Source organism: Orbicella franksi, chromosome 7, assembly GCF_964199315.1.
Source record: "Orbicella franksi chromosome 7, jaOrbFran1.1, whole genome shotgun sequence".
Lineage (NCBI taxonomy): Eukaryota > Metazoa > Cnidaria > Anthozoa > Scleractinia > Merulinidae > Orbicella > Orbicella franksi.
In genome coordinates, this window is record NC_138151.1 from 25166525 (window position 1) to 25190005 (window position 23481).

A 23481-nucleotide genomic window follows, 5' to 3' on the forward strand; every position below is an offset into this window, starting at 1 on the left:
ATATTAAGTGTAAATACCGCATTGGAGAATAACCTCTTATTAAGAAAATAGGGTCCATGTACCCCCAACCAAAAGCAATGGCACAAATAAAATGAAATAGCCAATCAAAATCAAAGCAGAGCTTTATTTGCAGACAGGATTGCCATGCATAATCGTCTACTCGACATTTTGGACTATATAAGCATTTCACCAAACCGAACTAATTGGACAGACAACAAAATAAAACGAGGAAATCGACATTATAAACACAAGATGCATATCACTACATCTGAGCTCGAGTACCAACAGCAAATTCTTTCTCAATGAAAGGTGACCGAATAAAAGAGAGGATAAAGAAAATTCGTTTAAGCTTGCGGTGTTAAAGTTTAAAAATTATTCACGCTTAAATTTGAATATTACTGAGAGTCTGTATTTTTGCCGACGGCTTAATTTAGCTTTGCAGTCATTTTATTGGCAGTAGCTTTACCAATCTTCAACCTAATTAACCTCGGAATTCACAAAAGCATTGCGCCAAACCGAATAAATTGAACTAACAAAACGAGGAAATCTCCATACTTTGTAATCACAATGTGCAAATATTAACACAGGAACAAAAGTAAATTTAGCAAATCCTGTTCGCTTCAGCTTAAAATGGTTTGTAGACCTTTCTTGGTTTTCAACAACAGAAGAAGAAATTTTAGCAGTCTACGAAGCGGCAGTGCTAACTAACTCAGAGAAAACTTCAAAACTCGCCCGGCCGTGTTTACAAGTACGGTTTTGGTTAAGCTTATTTTTAGACGTGAGGTTATAAGCTTAAGTTGACGACGAAAATCGACAGAAAACTTAATTTGTTTACAACTTACAGCAACCTCCAAACGACCCACGTGTTATTGTTTAGAGACGAGCGAAATTAAAACGATGCAATTTTTAAAATCTCGTACAGCATGGCTTCAAATAAGGAAGACTTTTAATGGATTCCAATTGAAAATAAGCTTATATCGCCGAGGCAACTTGTTAATTTTCATAGCAAACGCAACAACAAAAGTCACTTACCGCAAGTTGGCAATTCAGTTCGGCCTGCGTAAATCTTCCAGGCAGAAACTTGCAGCAAAAGTTGTGAAGACTGAACTGAAGTTATATTTTGGATAGATCAACGAATCAACCACTTCTTTCCGCTGCGTTTACTATTTTGTAACTTCCCTAAAACACTCGGGTACGTTTGATTTCTTTTGTTCATCACCTGACCAAATCAGGTGACCTTTGAATTTTCTTGCACGGCTGCACAGCATCACGTTCGCGCGAATTTTGAACTTGGCCATGGGGAGTTCGGCAGTCTTCTGAATCAATTTGTCGGGTACTTTCGCCTCCTTTCTACAGCCCTCGTTAGCTTTGGTTCACGGCATTGTTCGGTATTATTTCACCTCCTTTCTCTAGCCCTTGACTAGCTATAATTCACGGCATTGTTCAGTACTGTTTCGCCTCCTTCCCCAGCACTGGTCCGCTCAGTCTTTTTCGCGATCTTCTTCGCTACTTCTTTGCCTGTTAATTCTTGCTTTCTGTTTTTTGCTTCAGTGCAACCCTGTCTTAAAAATATTAGATCAACCTCCGCTATCGTTTTTCTTTAAAAATCCCGCCAAGAAAAATGGCATTCTCCCGCTACAAACCGAGGGTGCATGTCTCTGGAGTATGGCCGCCATCTTGCGCGACTCCGTCGTCGTCGTCGTCGTCGTCGTCGTCGTCGTCGTCGTGGCCGTCGTGCGTACGCGCCCACGAGCAATACCGCTAGCCATGATAACCATGAGAAAATCAATTTATGGGTTTCCTTTTCTTCCCTATATGGGTATGGGGCTCCGCTTGGCGGCCCTTCGGTCTGCCGGAGCTCCGTTATTAGTGAGTCAGCAGTGCATTTTGGGTGAAGGTAATTTAGTCGTGGTGCTTCTTCAGTTAACGTTCGAGTGTTGCATTATGAAAAGGCTGTATTGCAATTATGCAGAAAGTACGTCACATGGTTTTGACATTCATAATTTTAAGACAATCAGCTTGAGAATGCCAAGAATATTTTGTACATTTTTATTTCAGTGGGATACGGATATTACGAGGGATCCATTGTAATTGGCTAGGCTGTAGTGGTCTCCCTGCCTGATAATAAAAATTTTATGTATATAAGTATTTTAATTAGCTAGGCAAAGTTGACTTTAAAAAAAATAAAAAAAATAAAAGATATTGCAAACATGAACAATTTGATTTTAGCTAGCTGGTAAATGGGAATAGAGAGAAAAGTATTTTTGTAAATATTATAAGAATCATTTCAAACAGTTTTCAGCATCCCTCCCAGAAAGGGGTACTTGAAAAAGCTTGGCTGAAAATGATATTCTACCATGAAATCCCCTGCTACATCTTGTACTAAAAAAGTTCAATTTTGTTTTCGAATTTGAACCCAAAGTGAGGGGGATATTTTTATTTACAGTTATATCAGTTTTCTCCTTGCAACTATGCCCTGGGGAGGGAGAAGGGACCTAACCAAGTTTTACACAAGGAGGCTCTGCCCCAAGGTCACTATACATGCACTTTCCCTTTTGTATAATGTTTTTCTTTTTTTTTTTTCAGAAAAGGTTATCCTTTCATATACATGTAGCTTCAAGCTCGAAACCCCTTTCACATACAATGGACCCGTTACTTTTCTTTTCGTAGATAACTTAGCATTGCATGTTTAAAATCCCTGCCTTTTTGTCATACCTCCCGCCTGATAAAAAGTTCACCTTGAGTCAACTACAGGGAGTCCCCTCAACTTGATGCAATACAAAATAAAAAGAGTATTGCAGATTGTAATGTACACAGTAAAAATAACAATAGCTTTCTTTCTTGGAAACGGGAATCGCGTTATTTTATTCCTATCTTGGCAATTGTTTGAGTTCATTTTACTAGCAATGCAAAAATATTCAAAACGATTGTGGACAGGTACAACTAATATTTATTTCAAGTTTTGATTCCAGTTGTTTAATATATATCTCGTTTATGGAGAAAAATAAGATATAAAAATAATATATACATACATCACCAGCTACTATGCATATTTCCCCTATCGTGGATGCTGACTATTATACCATTCACGAAGAAATGCTCACTCTGGTCAAACTGCATAGAATATAGAAGAAATGTAGTGTGAAGAACAACGAAAGTAAAAAAAAAACAAAAACAAAAAACAAAAAAAAGCAATTTGAGCTTTTTGCTCTAAGTAAGCTTATTTTAAAATACAAAATAATTAAATCACGGGTTTCGAATTTAAGATACGAGCACCGCCAGCATTTCAATGTGTACATAAACAATACAATACAGAAACAGGCTACTTTAGGCTTACCTTGGACTCTAGAAGGAGAGGAAACGAGTGAAAATCCAACAAATTATTATGATCTAAACTATAATCGTAAACTATGAGCCACGTCCGGTAAGCACGATCGCACTTCCTGACTTTGAATTGTAACGATTCTTTGACCTCGCCGACGGCGCTGTTGTGACCGATACATGTTCACAGTCATAGATACCTCTCTCAGTTTTCATCTACGTGTGGGCAAAAGCCCTAGGCAAAATACTACATATTTACAAAGGCAAAACACATAAACCAAAATGGCCGCCGGCTCTCAACTTTGGAGAACTTCTAGAAACTCTTACCCAAGCTTTCCATGTTATCGGCCAAAAGTTTACATCTGAGTGAGTGAGACATTGGCATATTTTGCCCCATAACAATAGTAGTTTCTACGCTTCGCGTATACACGACTAAAAAGGCGATTTTAAAATTTAACAGCGGATTTCGGGAATCGACTTCCGCATACCTCAGTCGAAGATAAATAATTCCTCATTTTTCTTACGTGTAATATTGTAATAAAGCTTTTAACAATATTAATCTGTAATTATTTATCGTATAGTTTTATCAGGGCCTCGGTTCAATAAGACGTTTCTGCCGCAGAAATTAAGAGCTACCTTGATTTAAATTAAATAAAGCATGTTTGGTGGAGCAGTAAATTACAAGTTCACAATAGCACATGCTATGAATAAAATCATTACATCGCTGTTTTGCTTGTCGGGGGCGATCTGACAACCAGATCCAAGGAAATACGTAGGTAGTCAAAATTGTATTAAAGAAAAATATAAAAGCTGATGATTCCTTTTTGTTTCAGTGTGGTAATTAGGCGCGTGGTTGGATGATTCGCATTGAGAAAATAAAGCTTCTTTTGGCATGAAAAGTTTTCATTTGTACTCGCCGCAAAATAGTATTTCCTTCTAATATTCTATTGTAGATTTTTGAAGCATTGGAGTGTAAATAGACGCACAACGGTCAAACAGCTGATACCGTTATATAAAGTGAAAAGCTTCTCTTGCACCCAAACTCTTTTCCTCTTGGGGTTCGTGTGTGTGACAGGGCGTTGCGGCTGAAATATATATAAATATAATTATTTTGAGAAGTTCTTTGCCTTTGGTTTGAAAGCGCGTGCTTTTGACTCAATGACGTCCGCTAGGTTTTAACTAGCTAAGCCGTTTAATTTGTCTAGTTGACATTTAAGCAAGAGAATCCCTTTCGCAAAACGAAGTCGGCTCAGTAGGAAATGTGTCGCATGGTATAGTTAATTTTTGATTTCAGCCATATGTGGTTCGTTTTCTTCTAGTTAATTACCTTGTTTTTCAATTTATCGCTAGATAAACAATAGCTTCCATTTGGCGCGAAAATATGCTCGGATATCTGACCGCGGGCATTATCTGTTCCGAGAAGCAAACAGTTTTCCAAGAGCGTAGCTCGAGGAAAACTGTGAGCTTCTCGGAACAGGTGATGTCCAAGGACAAATATCTGAGTTTATTTTCGCGCCAAACGGAGGCTGTTGTGTTTATTATCCTTCAAATCTTTTTTTGCAACAAACGCAGTTCTTAAAATTGGGGAATATCACTCGGATATTCTCCAGTTTTAGCTGGGACATGTAGTCACGTAACGTGTTTAGACCAATCGCGCGCGGGCGAAAATATTTGATGGATTATAATTATCAATAGTTGTTGACTAGAAATAACTCGAAAAACAAGTTACCTAATTTGGAGATTAAATCAAACACTACGACACTAAGACTGCAAAGACTGCGTTTTCTATATAAACTTCTATAAAATGGCTGTGAAATTATATATTAATGTCATTCTTAGCAAGAATTTTATGGGCAGGATTTCGTCTCGGTATTGATCGAAGCATCCGTACGTCGACTTGCGCACCACCCCACCCGGCCACCCACCTGCATCGACATCGACTTGGAGGAAACTGTTTAGGGAGGGGTGCGGGGGACATAATCACGGTGTCTTTTTGTCGGTACAAGAATGCCACAGTTGATTGTGAGAGAGGAGCTGAGATAGAAGACAATGTAGTTAGTCAATGTAGCCCAAATTATTACACTCAGTAATGGAATTTACCAGTTCTGCGCTGGTGTTCTTCAACATGCTGTTCAGAGAAACCTGCAGAACATGGAAATTTCTGTCACGAAGAGGAAATTTGGCCTTCTGTATGTCAACACACAGTCAGTGTTATGACAATGTCAGTTGACATTGAAAAAGAGTTGACTCATCAAAACTTCCTAGAAAGAAATTCAGAAATTCGAATTCTGAATTGGCTGCCGCAACACTGGGGCACGTTCGACTGGTCTTGTCGCATTATCCGACAGAGATGCAACACTGCTAAGGACGTCAAATTTCTGCCGTGTCAAATCTAATACACACATTAAGATACATTATGTCAAGGTATTGAGCGTGCGTAGACTGAGGCTGACCATTCAATATGGGGTCGTGGAGGAAGAATTATGCGTAGAAAAGTCAGAACGAAGATAAGAAGGAAGCTCTTTGTCTGACAATGGTCGACAATGAGGAAAATTTGGTCCGGCCGAAGACAAAGAAGAGGCGAGGCAGAAAAGCACAGTGGCTAGACAGTCACGCTGCCGATATGGTAGATGTTATCTGCTCGAGCGACAACTTTGCTAGGTAGCTGATTTTCGCCAACTCCAAAAACATCAGAAACAAAGAAGTGTATTGTTAAGTGTAGAAGGAAGTCGAGAAATGATACAAAGGCTTGGGTACTTTAATAACTTTTTCCGCTGAGCGACACACACTTCAGTATTAATTCTGAATTAAGTGCGAGGTCTTAATTGACAATCGCATTTCTGCCGTATTTAGTTGATTGAATTCGACACGGCAGAAATGCGATGCACAAACCAGGCCTAAAACTGCTTTTCACGGAGACCGTGTAGAAAGAATTAACTTAAAGCTGTGGCGACTTAGTTTTGTAGTCTTGAACTCGGCTAATGAAGGTGCTTGTCTTAGTTCTGAAGGTCAACTGTTCCACAACTGAGCTCCACTGTACTAAAAACCTCTCTTCAGATAATCAGTGCGAAGTTGTGGAAGAACTTATTTGTTTTCAGTATTCCGATAGGCACTCGCATTGTCGCGATAAACAAATCTTGATCGTAGATAGTTCGGGGGTCACATCATACATTCTTTGTTTTTATACATCATGATAGATTTCTTGTCTAATCTTTGATAAGAGAGTTCACGCCACCCCAATACCCGGAAAGCATCACCTAAATTACTATCGTAGCTCGCAGATAATAAGATACGAATTGCAAGATTTTGAAGCCTTTGGAGCTTTTTAGCAAGGCCCTTGTTACAGTTTAATTTCTCCACACGACATTACAATAATCAACACGTAGTTAAGGGCAACGTGCCATATACTTAAACAAATTGAACTTGGTAAATAAGGTGAAAGCATTAAAATAAAAGTACTTGCCGATAAACTAGGGTATGAACAGAGGAAATTCATGAATTTTTATAAATTGTGGTTTCCATGGAAGCCAGAGGACGTCCAACTTGGCACTATACCTGAAAATGCTCGTATTGGTGACTGCTACCAATGTGCTAAATTTCATGCTTGTATCAAAAAGCGCACAATTAGCGTGAAATTTCGAGTTATGCCGCTGGAATATGAGTCCGAACTTTGCTTCACGATATCGAACGGGATTCCTGAAGCATCACTGAGTCCGTTTAACGGCAAGGGAGATGGACTTTATGTATTTTATGTATTTATTTTCTATCAGAAGTTCGGATTTAGAGCGATTGCTCCGTTAAATGCCGTACATGATCGTGAATTGAAGAGGCTGACACGTCGATGAATTCGGGCTTTATTGAAGCTATAAGCTTTACATTCGATTTGAAGCAGTCGTTTTATTGCTGGGTAATTACACGTGGATGTATTTTTAGTAAACACAACTCAACATGTTTAATAGTCGAATGTCGAATTCGATAATTACAAGAATTTTCCCGCGTGTCGGGTTACTTGATGGTGCAATAAAGATCACGTGACTACGATATTACGCATACATGAACAAATTAACATGAATTATATAAAAAAAATGTTCACAACAGTAGTTAGTGTGAGAAAATTTATTATCAAGAAACCTGGACCTTTTATTTAAAGGTAGACATTGTTAGAAGGAATTAGATGGTCCGATAGCATGCTGTACTAATCTCACTTCAAATAAAGCTCCTTACAAGCTCGGAATACCCAGATTTCAACTCATTACTTAAAATCTTCTACAGCTCGGGAAACCTTTAACACATTTCCTTCACGTTTCATGTGCATTTAACAACAACAAATCCTCCCGAAGTTGTTTACTTGTTTTGATTTTAAGAGCAGTACATTTACACAAGTTTATCGAGATCTTGGCACTTACACTTGTACTGTAGTTTACATGTATATTTGGCCATAAGTCTAATTTGCGCATAGTTAGATTTATTTAGTAATGCTAATGATATTACGTTTATTGGTCACTTGCATGTACACGTATAGATCAGCATTTGGGGATGCATACATTTAGTCTGATTCTGCAACAACGGCACCAGAACTGTGAGAATTCTCTATTTTCACTATATCACAGTCTCTCGCACAATATCACCCTCTCCTCCACAACCTTAGTCGGGACTCACTTGGTGCATAGAGTGCTGTGATTCATAGAATCTTCTTTAAAAACATTTCAAGATGTAGAGGGGATACTTAAGTCATTTTGTGAATTTCAATGTAATCCTGATTTCTAGAACATCCGGGGGAAACTAAAAATTCATTTGGGTAATTACATTTTGAGAGAATGAGAGATGCTGAGGGTAAATTTGCTGAAGATTCAAGTCTCAGATACATTGCCCATTAGAGCCACACTAATTGTCATCTAACATTACAGATGCAGGTGAACTCAGTTAAAATATATTTGTGAGGTGTTCATTTTATGAAGGTGACCATAAGGGAAATGTTTGACTATAAGATAGCATAGTGCACGCGCCAGGTCTTGCCCAAGACTTGACGATTCTGTGATGTGTATGTACACTGTTCATGAAGTACATGTATGTTTGGTTGAGTCTGCATCTACAGTTACAAAACTCTGAGAAAAATTTAAGGATGCGCCTAAATCATTGCTATACTGTGCCATTTATATGTACAGTGTACATGTACATTTTGAGAAGTGGGCAAAATTGAGAAAGTTGTTCTTTTTCTGCAATGTGCAATCTCAGTTGGAAACCATCAAAAAAATAATACAACATCATGTACCCTTTTCAATGTTGTTGTAAATCCACAGAAACAAGAGCTACTCATCTCCACTCACCAAAGGGTCTTCAGTGTTTCAGCCAGAAAATTTTACTTGATGGCCAAAGTGACTGCTGAAGATTTTTTTCAGGGGCCACTTTTTTAGGAAAGGGGCCAACAAATAATAATTGATTAAAAAAAAAAAATAGTTGCCAAATGCAAATTTTTCGTCTCCAGATACTAGTATGAAGGACCCATGCATAACAAGAGAACAAGCCATTTGCCTACACGACGTAGGCAATGATAAAGAGTTTGTAATGCATTATAGGGCAATTTCAAACACCGTCAGCCATTTTGAAGTTTACCGATGTGAATCAATACAGCAAATTGTAATTAAGTTTCCATATAACGCGCACTCTGATTGGCTAAAACAGCGTACTTTATCAGAGAACAGAGCACGGGTTGATGATGGCAAGCTGGCTTTCAAATTTTTGCATCAGAATTTTGACAAATTTGACCCAAATGAAACTTTCCCTGTGACTCAGATAAACGCAATAGAAATGAGCCCTATGTCTGCACTAAGTATGGCTCACTGAGACCATTGTTAGCAACAATAGTGTTAAAACTGTACTAAAATATTTGGAAAAATAGAAAAACGATCTCTGATTAAAAATATGTTTAAAACGAGCTTTCGACTACCAATCTGTAGTCTCTAACGAGTAATAGATAGAAAGCGCGAACGTTAAAATATATACTGAGGAAAGTGTGAAAAAACAAAATTATAATAAAAACAATAGAAATGCTTGTGTGCGAGTAAAAATGCTAATGTGAGGTTCAAAATCAAATTGAATATTGTCTTAGTAACTGTTTCGCATTATTGTCAGCAAGCTGACTACTGCTACTACTCTCCTGAATCGTGCTTCTAATCTCCTAAATACCCCCGAGGGAAAAGCGAAAGAATTAATCCACGTCACTGATGCTCTGAAATCGAACAGCTACCCACTATCGGTCATATCTAACATCTTGACGAAGAAACCACCCCCGGTAATCACACCATCTCCAGAAGAATTGGTAGGAATGTTCTTTGGATGGGCTGATCCTTCTGACTTATATGTTGGCTCCGCAGTTTTACCGTACATCAAAGGACTAACTGAACCTCTCTCAAGACTTCTAAGAAACAAGGGAATACAAACTACAAGCAGACCCCTTAAGACATTACAACAAGAGTTTGTTTCTCCGAAATCAAGACCACCCGCGGAACTACAAACAAATGTCGTTTACAAGATCCCATGCGCCGATTGTCTGTGGAGCTATATCGGCGAGACTGGTAGATGTTTACAAACAAGGAAGAAAGAACATATTAGAAACACAAAAACCTTTAAAAAAAGTTCCAACATTGCTTCACATACCTGGTTGCACGACCATTCCATCGACTTTGACAATGCACGCGTGATTGACAAGGGAAATTTCCGTGTTAGAAAAATTCTGGAATCCTGGCACACAGCAATTACGAACCATGCTGACAATAATGCGAAACAATTACCAAGACAATATTCAATTTGATTTTGAACCTCACATTAGCATTTTTACTCGCACACTAGCATTTCTATTGTTTTTATTGTAATTTTGTTTTTTCACACTTTCCTCAGTATATACTTTAACGTTCGCGCTTTCTATCTATTACTCGTTAAAGACTACAGATTGGTAGTCGAAAGCTCGTTTTAAACAAATTTTTAACCAGAGATCGTTTTTCTATTTTTCCAAATGTCTTATCCTGGTTACTCATCTATTTTTAAATGTACTAAAATAACAAATTTTGCTAGATTCTCGCTGACAAAACACGTAGCGAAATAAACAAATTCTCAACCTAACCAGAGCTTTGATAAAAGACATTATATTTTTTATGAAGGTAGAAATAATACTTAAGAGGTAAAATAGCGACAGAAAGCAAAAATTGATCTGTCTCTGTTTATTATGAGAAGTTTTATTTTTGTATAAATGCTCAATTGCTGAAACAACACTTACATGCGGTGTAGTAACGCTCGTTCTCTGGTCATCTCGGCAAAGTGAACCGTCACGAGTGGTCAGTTCAAAGCTTGCTCTGATATTCTCTTCTGTGCTGAGAGTAGAACCAGTGGGAGCAGTTTAGTCTTTCTAACTTTTACGCTATTTTGGGCAATCTTGCAAGCGGCTGCAAGCCGTAAATAACTGTAGTTCCTTTCAAATACAACTCAGCATTTTGCATTTTCATCCGCAAGCTTTGAGCTCCTTGTTTCGTAATTTCCTTTGGAAAAAGCGAACTTTAAAGGCATCGTTCTTCTCTCGAAAGCCGCTTGAAACTACTCAAAACTGAAAGCTTAGCTGAAGTCCAGTTCGTGATTGACAGCTGTCACCTCTGTGACAAAGTCACTTTAGTTCATGTTCAGTTCTAATTTTCAAACTATTTTTATTAGTGTTGTGTTATTCTTCTTCTTACTGTTTGGGTTACTTTCCTACATTAGTTTGGTTTCCTTACACACCTTATTTTGGTATGTGTTGGTGGTTCATTCCCACACACTTTTCTTAGCTAAATCCTGTTGTGTAGGAGAAGTTACCTCCTAGTTCCCTTTGGTAAATCCTGTATTCGGAGGCAACAAATACACTCCCTAGCCTTATTTGGTTTAGAGTTATTCCTACAGTTTCCTCAAATCTGTTATAAATTGACAACTATTTGGTCAGCAAATTCAGTTGATTCAGTTGGTTTATTCTGAGCTATATTCGAGTTCTCAAGTCAAGCACTGATTTAGTTCGAATGCTATATTCTCAATAACCCTTGGTATGTAGTGCATTATTCATTTTATTGTACTTTTCCTTAAGGCTTTAGGTTTAGTTCGTTTCTTTTATTTCATTAGTTTCAGTTAGCGGTCGCTTTTAGTTGCCTTTACTAGTTTGTGTTTTTGTTTAGTATTATTCGTTTAGCTTTCTTGACCTTTAATCAGCACAGCATGTAGCTTTATTTCTGTGCCTTTGTTTTATAGTTTTCGCTAGTAAATATTGTATTTTTCGCTTACGACATATCCTCGTTAATTACTTGTGATTGTTTGCACAAATCCAAATTCATTTCTCTTCCTTTATACATTTTGTAGTATGTTTTTATCTCTGTAATTACTTGTGTGAGTAGCTTGTACACAGCTTAGCACTATTGTGTAATCCCGCAACTTGAATCTTTTTTAGTTCTGTATTTCATGTAATACTCTACAAATGTTGACAGTTTTTGTCACGCAATTTCGTCTTTATTTTTGTCATGCAATCTTCCCATTGCAACTGTCTAGTTATTTGCACCAAATTACTTTGCTATGTCTTAGGTAAGTTAGCTTATTTTGTTTTGTTTTACTCTTTATTAGCATTAGGTTTATTTTAGTTTGTTTATTGTATTTCAGTGTTACTCGTTCCCGTTTATTTTGTTCCTGTTGTTGTTGTCTCCACTATCTTTGTCAATAAACTCGTAAATCGTACACTCGTATCTGTCGTTGCTACGTCGATCGTTTTGGCCGTCTTACACTTCGTTAGCCAATAAAATTATTTGAACAATTCTAAAAAGGATTGTGGTTGGCTTATTTTAGCGTGCTTTATCAGAGAGCAGAACAAGGCTGACGCCACTCATCAGCAACTTTCGAAAAAGACAGACAATATTTACTTGGCTTAGAAAACAAACACCGCATATTGTTTTCCTGCAGGAAACACATTCCACTCAAGGGAATGTAGTTTCGTGGAAAAGAGAATGGGGTGCTAATTTGTTTTGCTCTCATGGGACTAACAATGCGAGAGGGGTGGCAATTCTAATCAGGAATAATTGTGATTGTACAGTTGAAAAATCCATTGTTGACTCTAACGGTAACTCTAACCTTTCATCGGTCACTTTTGCAAACCATTGTGAAAAACAATTTGGACGAAACTGAAAATATAGTTGTTGGAGGAGACTTAAACTGTCCTTTAAATCCAGTCATCGACAAAAGAGGTGGCAACATGATTCCAAGACAATCTGTAATTAGCATAATAGAAGAATTACAGTCAGAGCTTGATTTACATGACATTTGGCGTGTAAAGAATCCCACGGTACGCAGCTTTACCTGGAGTCAATCAAATCCTTTGATTTTCTCAAGACTGGACTATTGGCTTATTTCTAATTCTTTATCGGACAACGTGTATAATGTTGACATAATTTCAGCAATAGAAACCGATCATTCTGCAACAAAAATAGAGTTTCAAGATGTTGATGACAAAGTAAAGGGGCCAGGTTTTTGGAAATTAAATTGCTCCCTTCTGAATGATAAACAATATGTCGATGAAATAAATTGTCTTCTTCCTTCTTGGCTTCAAGAAGGCAAGCAAGATCTTAGCGACCCACGCTCTGTTTGGGATTGGGTGAAATATAGTGTTACGAAATACTCCAGACAATATTCGATGAATAAAAGTAAGCAAAGAAAAGCAGAAGAGTGGCAGTTGAGTAGAGAACTCCAAGAAGCCTCTTTAGTTTTTCAAAACAATCCCAGTCAATAGAACTTATCAACTTTAAATGTCTTAAAAAGAAAAGAAAAAATGGAACAAATGTATGATAAAGAGATTGAAGGTATAATAGTTAGATCACGAGCGAGGTGGTATGAACACGGAGAAAAAAATTCTAAATATTTCTTTAATTTAGAAAAACGTAATCATGTAAGAAAGCACATACGGAAGCTTCGGCTTAGTGGAGTAATTACCGTAGATCCCTTCGAAATTTTAGAGGGAGAGAAAAATTTTTTTATGAAAATCTTTATAAATCAAGAAAAAATTGCTTTGACGAAAACGAATTATACTTTCGCTTTGAAGACTTGCCTATTCCAACACTTTCACATGAATCAAGATCTCTGGGTGAAGGACTAATAAGTCTTGAAGAATGCTCTAAAATTATAAACTCTTTTCCATTAAATAAGGTTCCGGGAAATGACAGTCTACTTATAGAATTCTATAAGACTTTCTGGAATTTCTTGGGGGATCCTTTAGTTGAATGCTTCAACGCATCTTTTGTACAAGGAGAAATGAGCCCTTCACAAAGGCAGGCTGTAATTACATTAATTGAGAAAAAGGATCAAGATCGTTGTGATCTTCCAAACTGGAGGCCAATTTCCCTTTTGAATGTCGAATAAAAGATAGCCTCAAAAGTTATTGCAGAAAGAATGACAAGTCTATTAACTAAATTAATACATTATAATCAATCAGGATATATCCCGGGCAGAAACATTAGTGAGAATATACGCTCAATTCTTGATATAATGGACTATACAAGAGCTAATTAAGAAATTACACGGAATTCTACTTTTTATTGACTTTGAGAAAGCATTCGACATTTTGGAATGGACATTTCTCGAAAAATGTTTGAATCAATTCGGTTTTGGGCCAGATTTTATAAGATGGGTCAATATTTTCTATAAAGATATTCAAAGTTGTATTGTAAACAATGACCTTTGCCCTCACTAATTTAAGATAGAGCGTGGAGTTAGGCAGGGGGACCCCCTTTCTCCCTCCCTTTTTGTCTCTGCTGTTGAAATCCTGGCGATTGCTATACGAAACCAAGACGAATAAAAAGGAATAAAAACCAAAGGAATAAAAATAAACGATCTAGAAACTAAACTGCTGCAGTTCGCTGATGACACAACTGTTGTTTTGTCGGATTCAGATTCCGCACGAGCTTTGTTTGTATTGCATGATTGTTTTCAGAAAGTTTCTGGACTAAAACTTAACGTTGCGAAAACAGAAGCAATGTGGATCGGCTCCCTCCAGAACTGTGAAAATGAACCACTTGGAGTCAAATGGAAAACTTCCGTTAAGTTTTTAGGAATTTTCATTACATATGATGTACAGAGACTGGTGGAGAAAAATTTTAAGCAAAGGCTGAAAAACATCAGAAACGCAATAAATTTATGGAAGTCAAGGGGTTTGTCAATTCATGGCAAGGTCAATATTAAAAGCAATTCTTCTTCCAAAACTAATATACCCGAGCTCGGTGATAAGCACTCCGTCTGAAGCTATAAAAGAATTTAACAATTTAGTTTTTCATTTTTTATGGAATGGGAAAGATAAAGTTATTCGAAGTTCAACGTATGCACCCTATGAGCAAGGTGGCCTCAAAATGATAGATTATGAAACCATGATAAAAGCGTTGAGGTTGAGCTGGCTAATGCGAATAACGGATGAGGACTCGTCAGGTTTCTGGAAGTCTCACCTTAATTATCTTTTGGATAATGAAGGGGGTCTTTTTCTTCTTCAGTGTAATTATGATGTAAACCATATAAACATTTCATCCACCTTTTATCAGGATCTGTTAGTGTGGTGGTCAAATATAAGAGAAATAGTAGATCCAAATAATGTTTACAAATATGTTATATGGAACAACAAAGAAATCAAAATCGATGGTAAAAGTTTTTTTATAAGCATCATTTTAATATGAATATTAAATACACAGATGATCTGCTCTTTGACAAGTCAAATATCGAGTCTTTTAATGTTCTCAGAAGTGAGATATTGACAAGGTCCAATTTTTTGGTCTGGACAGGCCTAAAGCAATCTATTCCTTTGAGGTTGCGTGTCAACATATCAAATTTTAAGGTGATTCTTGATTTGGAAAGTCTTAAATGTCATGACTATTATTGTTTTCTTATAAAACAAAAATTGGAAAAGCCAAGTAAATGGGTTAAGCTAAAGAACGAATTTAACCTTGCTGACGAGCAAGTTTCAGGGGCATTTCTTTTGCCAGTGAAGGTTGCTAACGAACCGTATCTACGCTCCTTTCAGTACAAAGTGCTGAATTCTGCTCTGTTTACTAATTACAGCCTGTGTGAAATAGGATCGTTTCTAATGCCAACTGCACCTTCTGTCATCAGCTAACAGAAACCATATCCCATATTTTGTTCGGTTGTTCTTTTTCAAATTCTTTTTGGCATGAGGTTAATGAAAAAATTTTAAGTAAAATCAAGAGTTGCAGAAGCCTCTCGCTTACATATTGTGATGTTATTGTTGGGTCTTTTGAGGAGGAGATGGATCTATTTAATTATATAGTAAGTTTAGGAGAATCTTTCTTGTGGACTTGTTGATGTAAAGAAACATTACCTTCCTTGAATCACTTTTTAAGAATTTTGGTAATTAAATATGAAACTGAAAAACATATATACTTCAAATTGAATAAAACAAATTTGGTTAAAGAAAAGTGGAAGATTTTTGAGGAAACAGTTTTATCTAATAATTAAAATCGGAAAACGCTACTATTAAGGAAAATCGTTAAGTATGTAGAAAAGAATTGACATTATCTATTTTCATAATTAATTCAATATGGTGTCATTGTTAACTTTTGTAACCAAACTTTATTCATTCTTCTGTAAATTAATTGTTGAAAAAAGAATTGTTATTGTTATAATTGTGGAAACAAAACAACAACAACAACAACAACAAAACTGTAATTCAATTTGACTGGTGTAATTGTATTGTAATATGTGTATTGTAAGTAGTGCAAGTTAATGTAGTGTAAGCATCGTGTAAGAAGACGCCACTTTAACTCGTTTGGAAAATAAAGTTTGGTTTGAAAATTCAGCCGAATACGTGCGGAAATTATTGGATTCCTTATCATAAAACAAATAAAGAAACCTCGACTGTGCTGTGTTTTGTTGTAAAGCACTTGGGAAGCGGTAGAGCACTAAAGAAGAAGGGAAAAACACTCGACTATGTCTCATGTTTTCCCAGGCTACATTTCTTTCGTGCACTACCGCTTCCTGCGTGCTTTAGAACAGAACGGAGCACAGTCGAGGCTTCTTTATTTGTTAAGTAGCCTGCGTAGCAGTCTTTTCCGTTTCTTCTTAGCGGGAGAAAGCGAAAACCAAGGGGAAGTCGTGCGAACGTACCTATGGGGCGAGAGCAAAAAGTTAGGGATTGGGGGGAGGGGTGGGGAGGATTTCCTTCACTGTCCCTCTCCCCTGCCACTAATTTTTTTGTTACCTCTGTGCCTGTGTCCTCGCGCGACTTCCGCTTGCCTGAAAGGAAATGGAAAAGACTGCTACGCAGGCTATTTGTTAGGCAAAAGGATGGATTCACCTCTTTTCTTATGTTGAATGTTTTAGAAGCAAAGCTCTTTCAATGTGGTTTTGCTGAAGGACATACAGTTAATATGTGAGAAAATAACTGTTATTGATCGTCAACACAGAGAAATTTAGTCACCATTATGGCAATTTCGAGCCCTGGGATGGCTTTTAAAATACTTTGCTTGTGTTAAACCTGCAGCCTTGTAAAAGAAAGGGGTAAATTGGCCATTTTTTTTTTTGTTTTTCTGGGGTCCATCTCTGGCTGCAATATAGGATTCCTGCAATGGCGCGGTTTGGCGGAAACACTGGGTCTTAGGTGATAAGCGAGGTTGGGAGGAATGTTTCAAGGAAGATCTTTTGGTTATGATGATTGACTACTTTAATTATTATCCCCTTAATTCACGAGTGCACGTATATGATGATCATGTTCTTGTACAGTAGAAAATCTTTGTTAACATTTTTTCTTTGTTCTTGTATGTGTAGACTGTGCACCAAGTTTTACCAGGTCACCTAACAATGGCAATCCAGTGTATCAATATAAAGGGCAATCTGTGCCCTTGTCATGGTCGTACAATCTAGATGGAAAAGTCGTTAATGAGAGAGAATGGACATTTGATATCGACCAGAGGATTGCAACTGTACTGTCTTCTGGAGTAGTTAACATAGATCCAGCATTTACGTCAAGAGTTCAAGTGTCAGGAAATACACTCAGGTTATTAAATATCCAGGAAAAGGACAGTGGAAACTATATATTTAGAGTTAGCTTCACTACTCATAATCCTCGGTGGATAATAGACCAGGCTGAACTAATTGTAGTTGGTAAGTTTCGATATCTTTACTCTTCATTACATGTTTATATACGTACAGTGTAACTGAAAAACTTCATGCCTTTGAATTCTGTCAGGTTATGTTTTAACCTGGCTTGACCACCTTTGGAATTGTGGTAACAAACCTACATAATGCATGTAGTACCTACATGTACATGTACCCTCTAACTAACCCAGACAGTTAATGAGATTTGACGTCCCCCTGATATAGTTGCACCAAAGATCACACATCAAGAACCAGCACCCATCACCATAGATGAAGGAAATGCGAGAACTTTGTTATGTGTTGCCAGTGGTAACCCCAAGCCAGTGATCACATGGTATAGAGACAATGTAAAGGTTCAAGAAGATGCAGACAACTCTAACTACACAATAACGTCAGCAAAGAAGAACGATGCAGGAAGTTACAGATGTGTTGCTGCTGTTACTGCTCCTGGTTTGGGTACAAGTATTGCAGAGTATACAGTGGATGTAACAGTGAGATGTAAGTGAACTTAATTTTATTCATGCATATGTTGTACTAGGTCAAAATAAAATTCAGATTAAAGTGATTTTAACCTAATGTAGTTTGATTCTCAATTTCCTTTGTCTTCTAACCATAATTATTCATGATCCATGAATAATTAGGGTTAAGAGACAAAGGAATTTCATTTTAACCTAAATTTCATTTTGACTTAAATGTACAACACATATACTGTGCATACATATATGTACATACGTATACAAATATACAGTGCAGGGGCTGCAGCCAAACATGGGGAAATATAAAACATTTTCTGGCTAAAAGTATTTAAAACAGACAAGCTTGCGACTGTCTTTAATTGCAGTCTTCAACGGGCGAAATGGTACAATGTATAATGGTGGTAAAAATTCAAAAATTCAAAAATAGTGATAAAAATACAATCCAATAAATACTATAAAATACAATAGAATATAAAATTATGGGATAAACTTGAGATTTTTTGTGAAAAAGAATGCTATGTATTGTCCTGGGAGTAGACAAGAGTTATTGTCCGCGTTGGGAGTTGACGCAGTATCTAAATTAACATAAATTATACACTTTTCTGCGATACAAACGTGTGCATTAATTTTATACATATGCAGTTAAATGAAGAACCTCACTAACTCAGGGCTTCTGATTTTTTCGCCTGGTCACGGAGCCGCGAATTTCAAGTAAATCTGTGAAATCCCACGAAATTCACGAAAACACGCGAAATCCCGCGATATTCGCTACAAATCTTACCAAATACTTGTCAAATACTTTGAAAGTTATCTTGGCTGTTGGAGCGGCTTACTTGCTGCAAACTTGCTAAATGACCTTAAAACTTCCTCACGGCAACAAGTAAACAACATCCCATAACTATCAGACGTTCTTACATTAATGTTGGAAAAAACTGGGCAGCAGCCACGATGTGAAAGGCTTTGTCATTTGTAGAGTGCATTGTTGTGAAAAGAGTAAATGATGTTCTCTCTAAAAAATAATCTCGTGGTCAATTATAGAGGAAACCGCAACCTTCAGTAATCATTTCTTGGCAAGTACGAAAGTCCAAACAAAGCACGAGAATAAAAAACCAAAGATTGACAAGAATCAAACGTACCGTATTTCCTTTGTGTAGTAGGTTTTTGGTGTCTCTCTACTGTTTGCCTCAGATGTTGAAAAAAATCGAGAATCAACGGAAACAGAACTTCGAAGATGAGGCGAACAACATGCAATTGGATAAAGAAGATATTCAACAAAGCAACTTGAGTGATAAATATCTAAGCGTAACTCTCGTGTTTCTAATATCCTGATTCTCTTGTTTGTTTTTAGTGTTCTATAAGCTTACTTGTAAAGTACGATTTCATATTGTGGTACGAAGCCTGAGTAAATGCTCTAAGAACGTCTAGTTTCATTAAAAACGTTCCTCAAATCAGCGCAAAACCAATTGCTTTCAAGCGAAATTTGCCCAGAAAACTCCTGTGAAATCAGATCTTTTTTACCGATTGCTTTTCAGCGAGATTGGCCTCGAAAATTCCCGTGAAATTCCCGCAAAATCGGCCGTTTTTTCCGCGTATTTGTCCCTGAACATCCCGCTAAATTTGACTTTTTTTCCGCGACCTACCAGAAGCCCTGCTAACTGGAACTCAGTTACATGCATCTTGAACCCCTCGCCATTTTCCCTTGGATATATATTTCCTGTCACTTACTTTGGCAATTTCGAACTCCCCACATCTTAAACTGCACGTGGTTTGTGTTTTCCTAAGAGTTCAAGATAGTGGAGTTCAAAGGTATAATTTTTGTAAGTTGTGTATACACACATGTATAGATGTACATCTAGGATTGCTTGTATTATTTTATAATTTAATGCTCCCAACCCATGAAATCAACACAAGACAACAAGTTCAATGGGAGAAAAGGGGTAAGGGATGAGGTGCTCGAGTTGCCAATAGCAGTCATGGAGGGTATCACAGGTCAGTTGGTTGGCAACGAGAGGTTGTAATCCTCTTCGTCTTTTCAGGAGGCCCTACAACATAATCAACCTGGTTCCCAACAAACTGGGGTCCTGATCTCCAGGACCCTTGGGAACAAAAGAACCACATGCCCTGGTTCCCAAACAACTGGGGTCCTAATTTCCAGGACCCTTGGGAACAAACAGAACCACATGCCCTGGTTCCCAGGGAACTGGGGTCCTAATCCCCAGGCCACCTGGAAACAATCAACAACAACCAACAACAGTAACACTGGGGTCCTACTCTACCGGGAAAGCTGACCCTGTGAGGCTATGGGGCAAAAGGGCGAATTGTACGGAGCACCTCATCCCTTCCCGTGGTTTATTTACTTTTAGAAAATCAACACTTAGGCATAATGGTCTTAGGAAAATCAGTAAACGAATGAAATAATGCTTCAGTTAACCTATGCCAGGTTGACACTAAGGATAACAATGCTATTATAACAATGTGTCAAGATGTTTCAGAAGTCCAACAGCTCTTAGCCTGAGAAAGCATACAAAATGTTAACAAGTACAAAATTGTCTCAATAAGCAGGCATGCTGCTTAAGTCCAACAGCTCTAGGCTTGAGTTAACATAGAAAAAATATTAACAATTGTAACAATGTCTCAATAAGCAGGCATGCTGCTTAAGTTCAACAGCTCTAAGCTTGAGTTAAAGTACAAAATAGTAACAATGATAACAATGTCTATATAAGCAGACATGTTGCTTAGAGTTTGAAACTAAGAACAACCCTCTACATAGCAGTACTATTGTGTGGAGAATTACTGTTTCGGTTACAGTATTCCAAGATGTCAACAAGTAGTATCCTTAAAGAGAACTAAAGAGGGATGGGTGGGTGGGAATTGTTTGTGACAACCCTTTCGGGAGATCAGAGAATTTGTAGTAAAACTGCTGATGTGTAGATGAAACCGCATGGTCTTGATTGACATAATGGAATAGGGGCAGTGTGATTGGCCAGTATAGAATAGCATGTCATACGGGTACAAAGGTGAATTTGACCCATGAAAGTAACGCAAGGGTTATTCTTGGGGCATATTGCGTGACAGATCTATATACTTGTTACTTCTCTGATCTTCCTTCATGGTTGTCACATTAACTTAAAAATATGTTAAATATAAATTGGCTTTTATATAACCTCCTACATTATCTTGTTCTTGGATTGTCCTATCGACTGGTTTATGTTAATGTTCTGTACTTGTACAGAACATTAACATTAGAACATTAGACTTTGGTTTAATGGCTGATGATGAGGTGGCAACTTTGATATAGCTATCTTGAGTCAGGTACAATACTCAAACTGGCATTAGCAGCGAAATTTCTTGTTAGTGGGTAACTTACATGCAAATTCAAAAGTAAAGTCATGTAATTTTCCATTGGGATTTTTGTCAGGCGAGAACCAAGGTTCGTCAATGTATTTGGCCCTGTTAAGTAATGATCCTAACCGTAGAACTCTTACTCGCAATTGGAAATCTTACCCCGTAGTCTACTAAGTGCTTAGCCAAGGTAAAAAAGAAATATTCAACCAACATGTCCTTTGACTTGTTTATCTTGTTTGTTGCAGTCAAGCCCGAACACAAAGCGAACAGTTTGTCAAGTAACCAAACTGTGGTGGAAGGTAGGGATGCAGAATTTTGTTGCCATACAGACGCATTCCCTGGTGTCTTGGAGTACAGATGGTTTAAGGATGGCATCCAGATTACCAGTTCTGGAGATTATACCATCACACCAATTTCTGATGGACAGAGACTGACAATCGCGCAAGTTAAAAAGAGCAGTGCTGGGCGATACTCTTGTGATGGACGAAATGAGTTAGGAACTGGAGAGAGAAAATCTGCTTCCCTCTTAGTCAATTGTAAGTGATGTCTTACATTATAGGGATGCAACCATCTTTAATTTTTGCTGCAGTGTGTAAGGGAAGTCATCTCTGATAGCCCAGGTAGTGGAATTTGGCATCAGGATATTGGATTCTGTCTTTCACTGGTCGTTCGGGCAAGTGAAGTTATGTTTCTTGGGAGAATGTTTAAGGAAATTCAAATTACAGAAGTACTGCAATAGATTATAAGTTTTGGAGGGCAAGTGACGTGACGATACTCCAAGCTTAAGGTTTTCAGAAATCACATTTTGGTGACCTCCTTCTGTATGGTCACCAGTAAAACAAATTTGGTCGCTGTAAATAGCACTCCTGTACGTTTCGAATTCGTCTTTAATTCTAACGATTCACTTAAAACCAAAATAACAAATACAGAAATTAATAAATACGAACTTAAACTTACAACAATACGAAAAACAGCAGAAAAAAGAAAGGAAAAACGGGATTACTTACAAGATCTGTACGGCACTCCGGAACTGACAACGACTGAATACATCTAAAAAACTACAACGCTTTTAAACGGAATTTTGAACTAAAAGAATAAACTTAACTGAACGAGGTTACGTGATAAATAGTAGACGATTACATGACACGACGTGAAAAAAACTAATTTGCATTTTAAAACTGCACCAAAAAAGGTACGCAGAAATTAACCTTTAACAACAAGACAAAACAAAAAAGAAAAGGCGACCAAAAAACGGAAAAATTTAACTCTCGTGGCTACATAGCCCCCCTAATGAACTAGTGAAGTCTACAGCTCATTACTATAGTGTAACTATACTCAGACACGAGAGTAAGTCCTCTTGATCATTCTTCACACTGTGGATTTTCTGTTGAATTTAGTCTCTTCATTTAAGCTTTCTTCTCTCCTTCTAAGAAGCACAGTTTGGTTATTGGCCTTGTAGAATTGTGGTGGCAGTTTTCACCTTGGCTGATCGGACATTTCCATCTTTTCCCATGAAAACTTCAGTTACTCTGCCTAACGGCCATTTTCCTCGATGGACGTTGTCGTCTGCAATCACAACTGGATCTCCGGTCGCTAAGCAACGGCGAGGTTTGGTCCACTTCGCTCTCTCTTGAAGGGTCGGCAAGTACTCCTTCAACCAGCGCCTCCAGAATATATCGGCCATGTACTGGACTTGACGCCAACGTCGCTTGCTGTACATTTCTTCTTTGCTGAAGACTCCAGGTGGCAAATTTGGGTTGGCTCTTAACAACAACAGATGGTTTGGTGTTAGGGGGTCCAGGTCCTTTGGGTCGCTACTGACTGAAGTCAACGTTCTGCCATTTAAGATCCCTTCAACTTCACTCATCAATGTTCGGAGCATTTCGTCAGAGACAAGTTGTTGTCCTAGCAAAGCTCCCAGGATCTTGCGAACGGATCTGATCGTGCGCCCCCAGGCACCACCCATGTGCGAGGCTTCAGGTGGATTAAATTTCCCTGTGATATTCTTCTGATGAAGAAACTTATGGATTGATTCTTGATTCCAGTCGCTCAACAACTCGCGTAACTCCCTCTCTCCAGCTTGGAAGTTTGTCCCATTGTCACTATAAACGGTAGTTGGACATCCTGGTAAATTGATGAGTCTTCGCAACGCATTTAAGAAGGAATTAGTATCAAGTGAGTTTACGACTTC

General features: G+C 37.7%; 1 protein-coding gene across 2 annotated transcripts in view; it reads left to right on the forward strand.

Annotated features, from left to right (window-relative positions):
• Nucleotides 1-23481, forward strand: part of LOC145492267 (hemicentin-2-like) — a 74060-nt gene that overhangs the window by 26037 nt on the left and 24542 nt on the right. For both annotated transcript variants that reach the window (XM_081471662.1, XM_081471663.1), the window contains exons 2-4: nucleotides 17140-17475; nucleotides 17695-17967; nucleotides 21536-21826. In XM_081471662.1, coding sequence (XP_081327788.1) covers nucleotides 17140-17475; nucleotides 17695-17967; nucleotides 21536-21826 — 900 coding nt within the window. The remainder of the gene's footprint in view (nucleotides 1-17139; nucleotides 17476-17694; nucleotides 17968-21535; nucleotides 21827-23481) is intronic.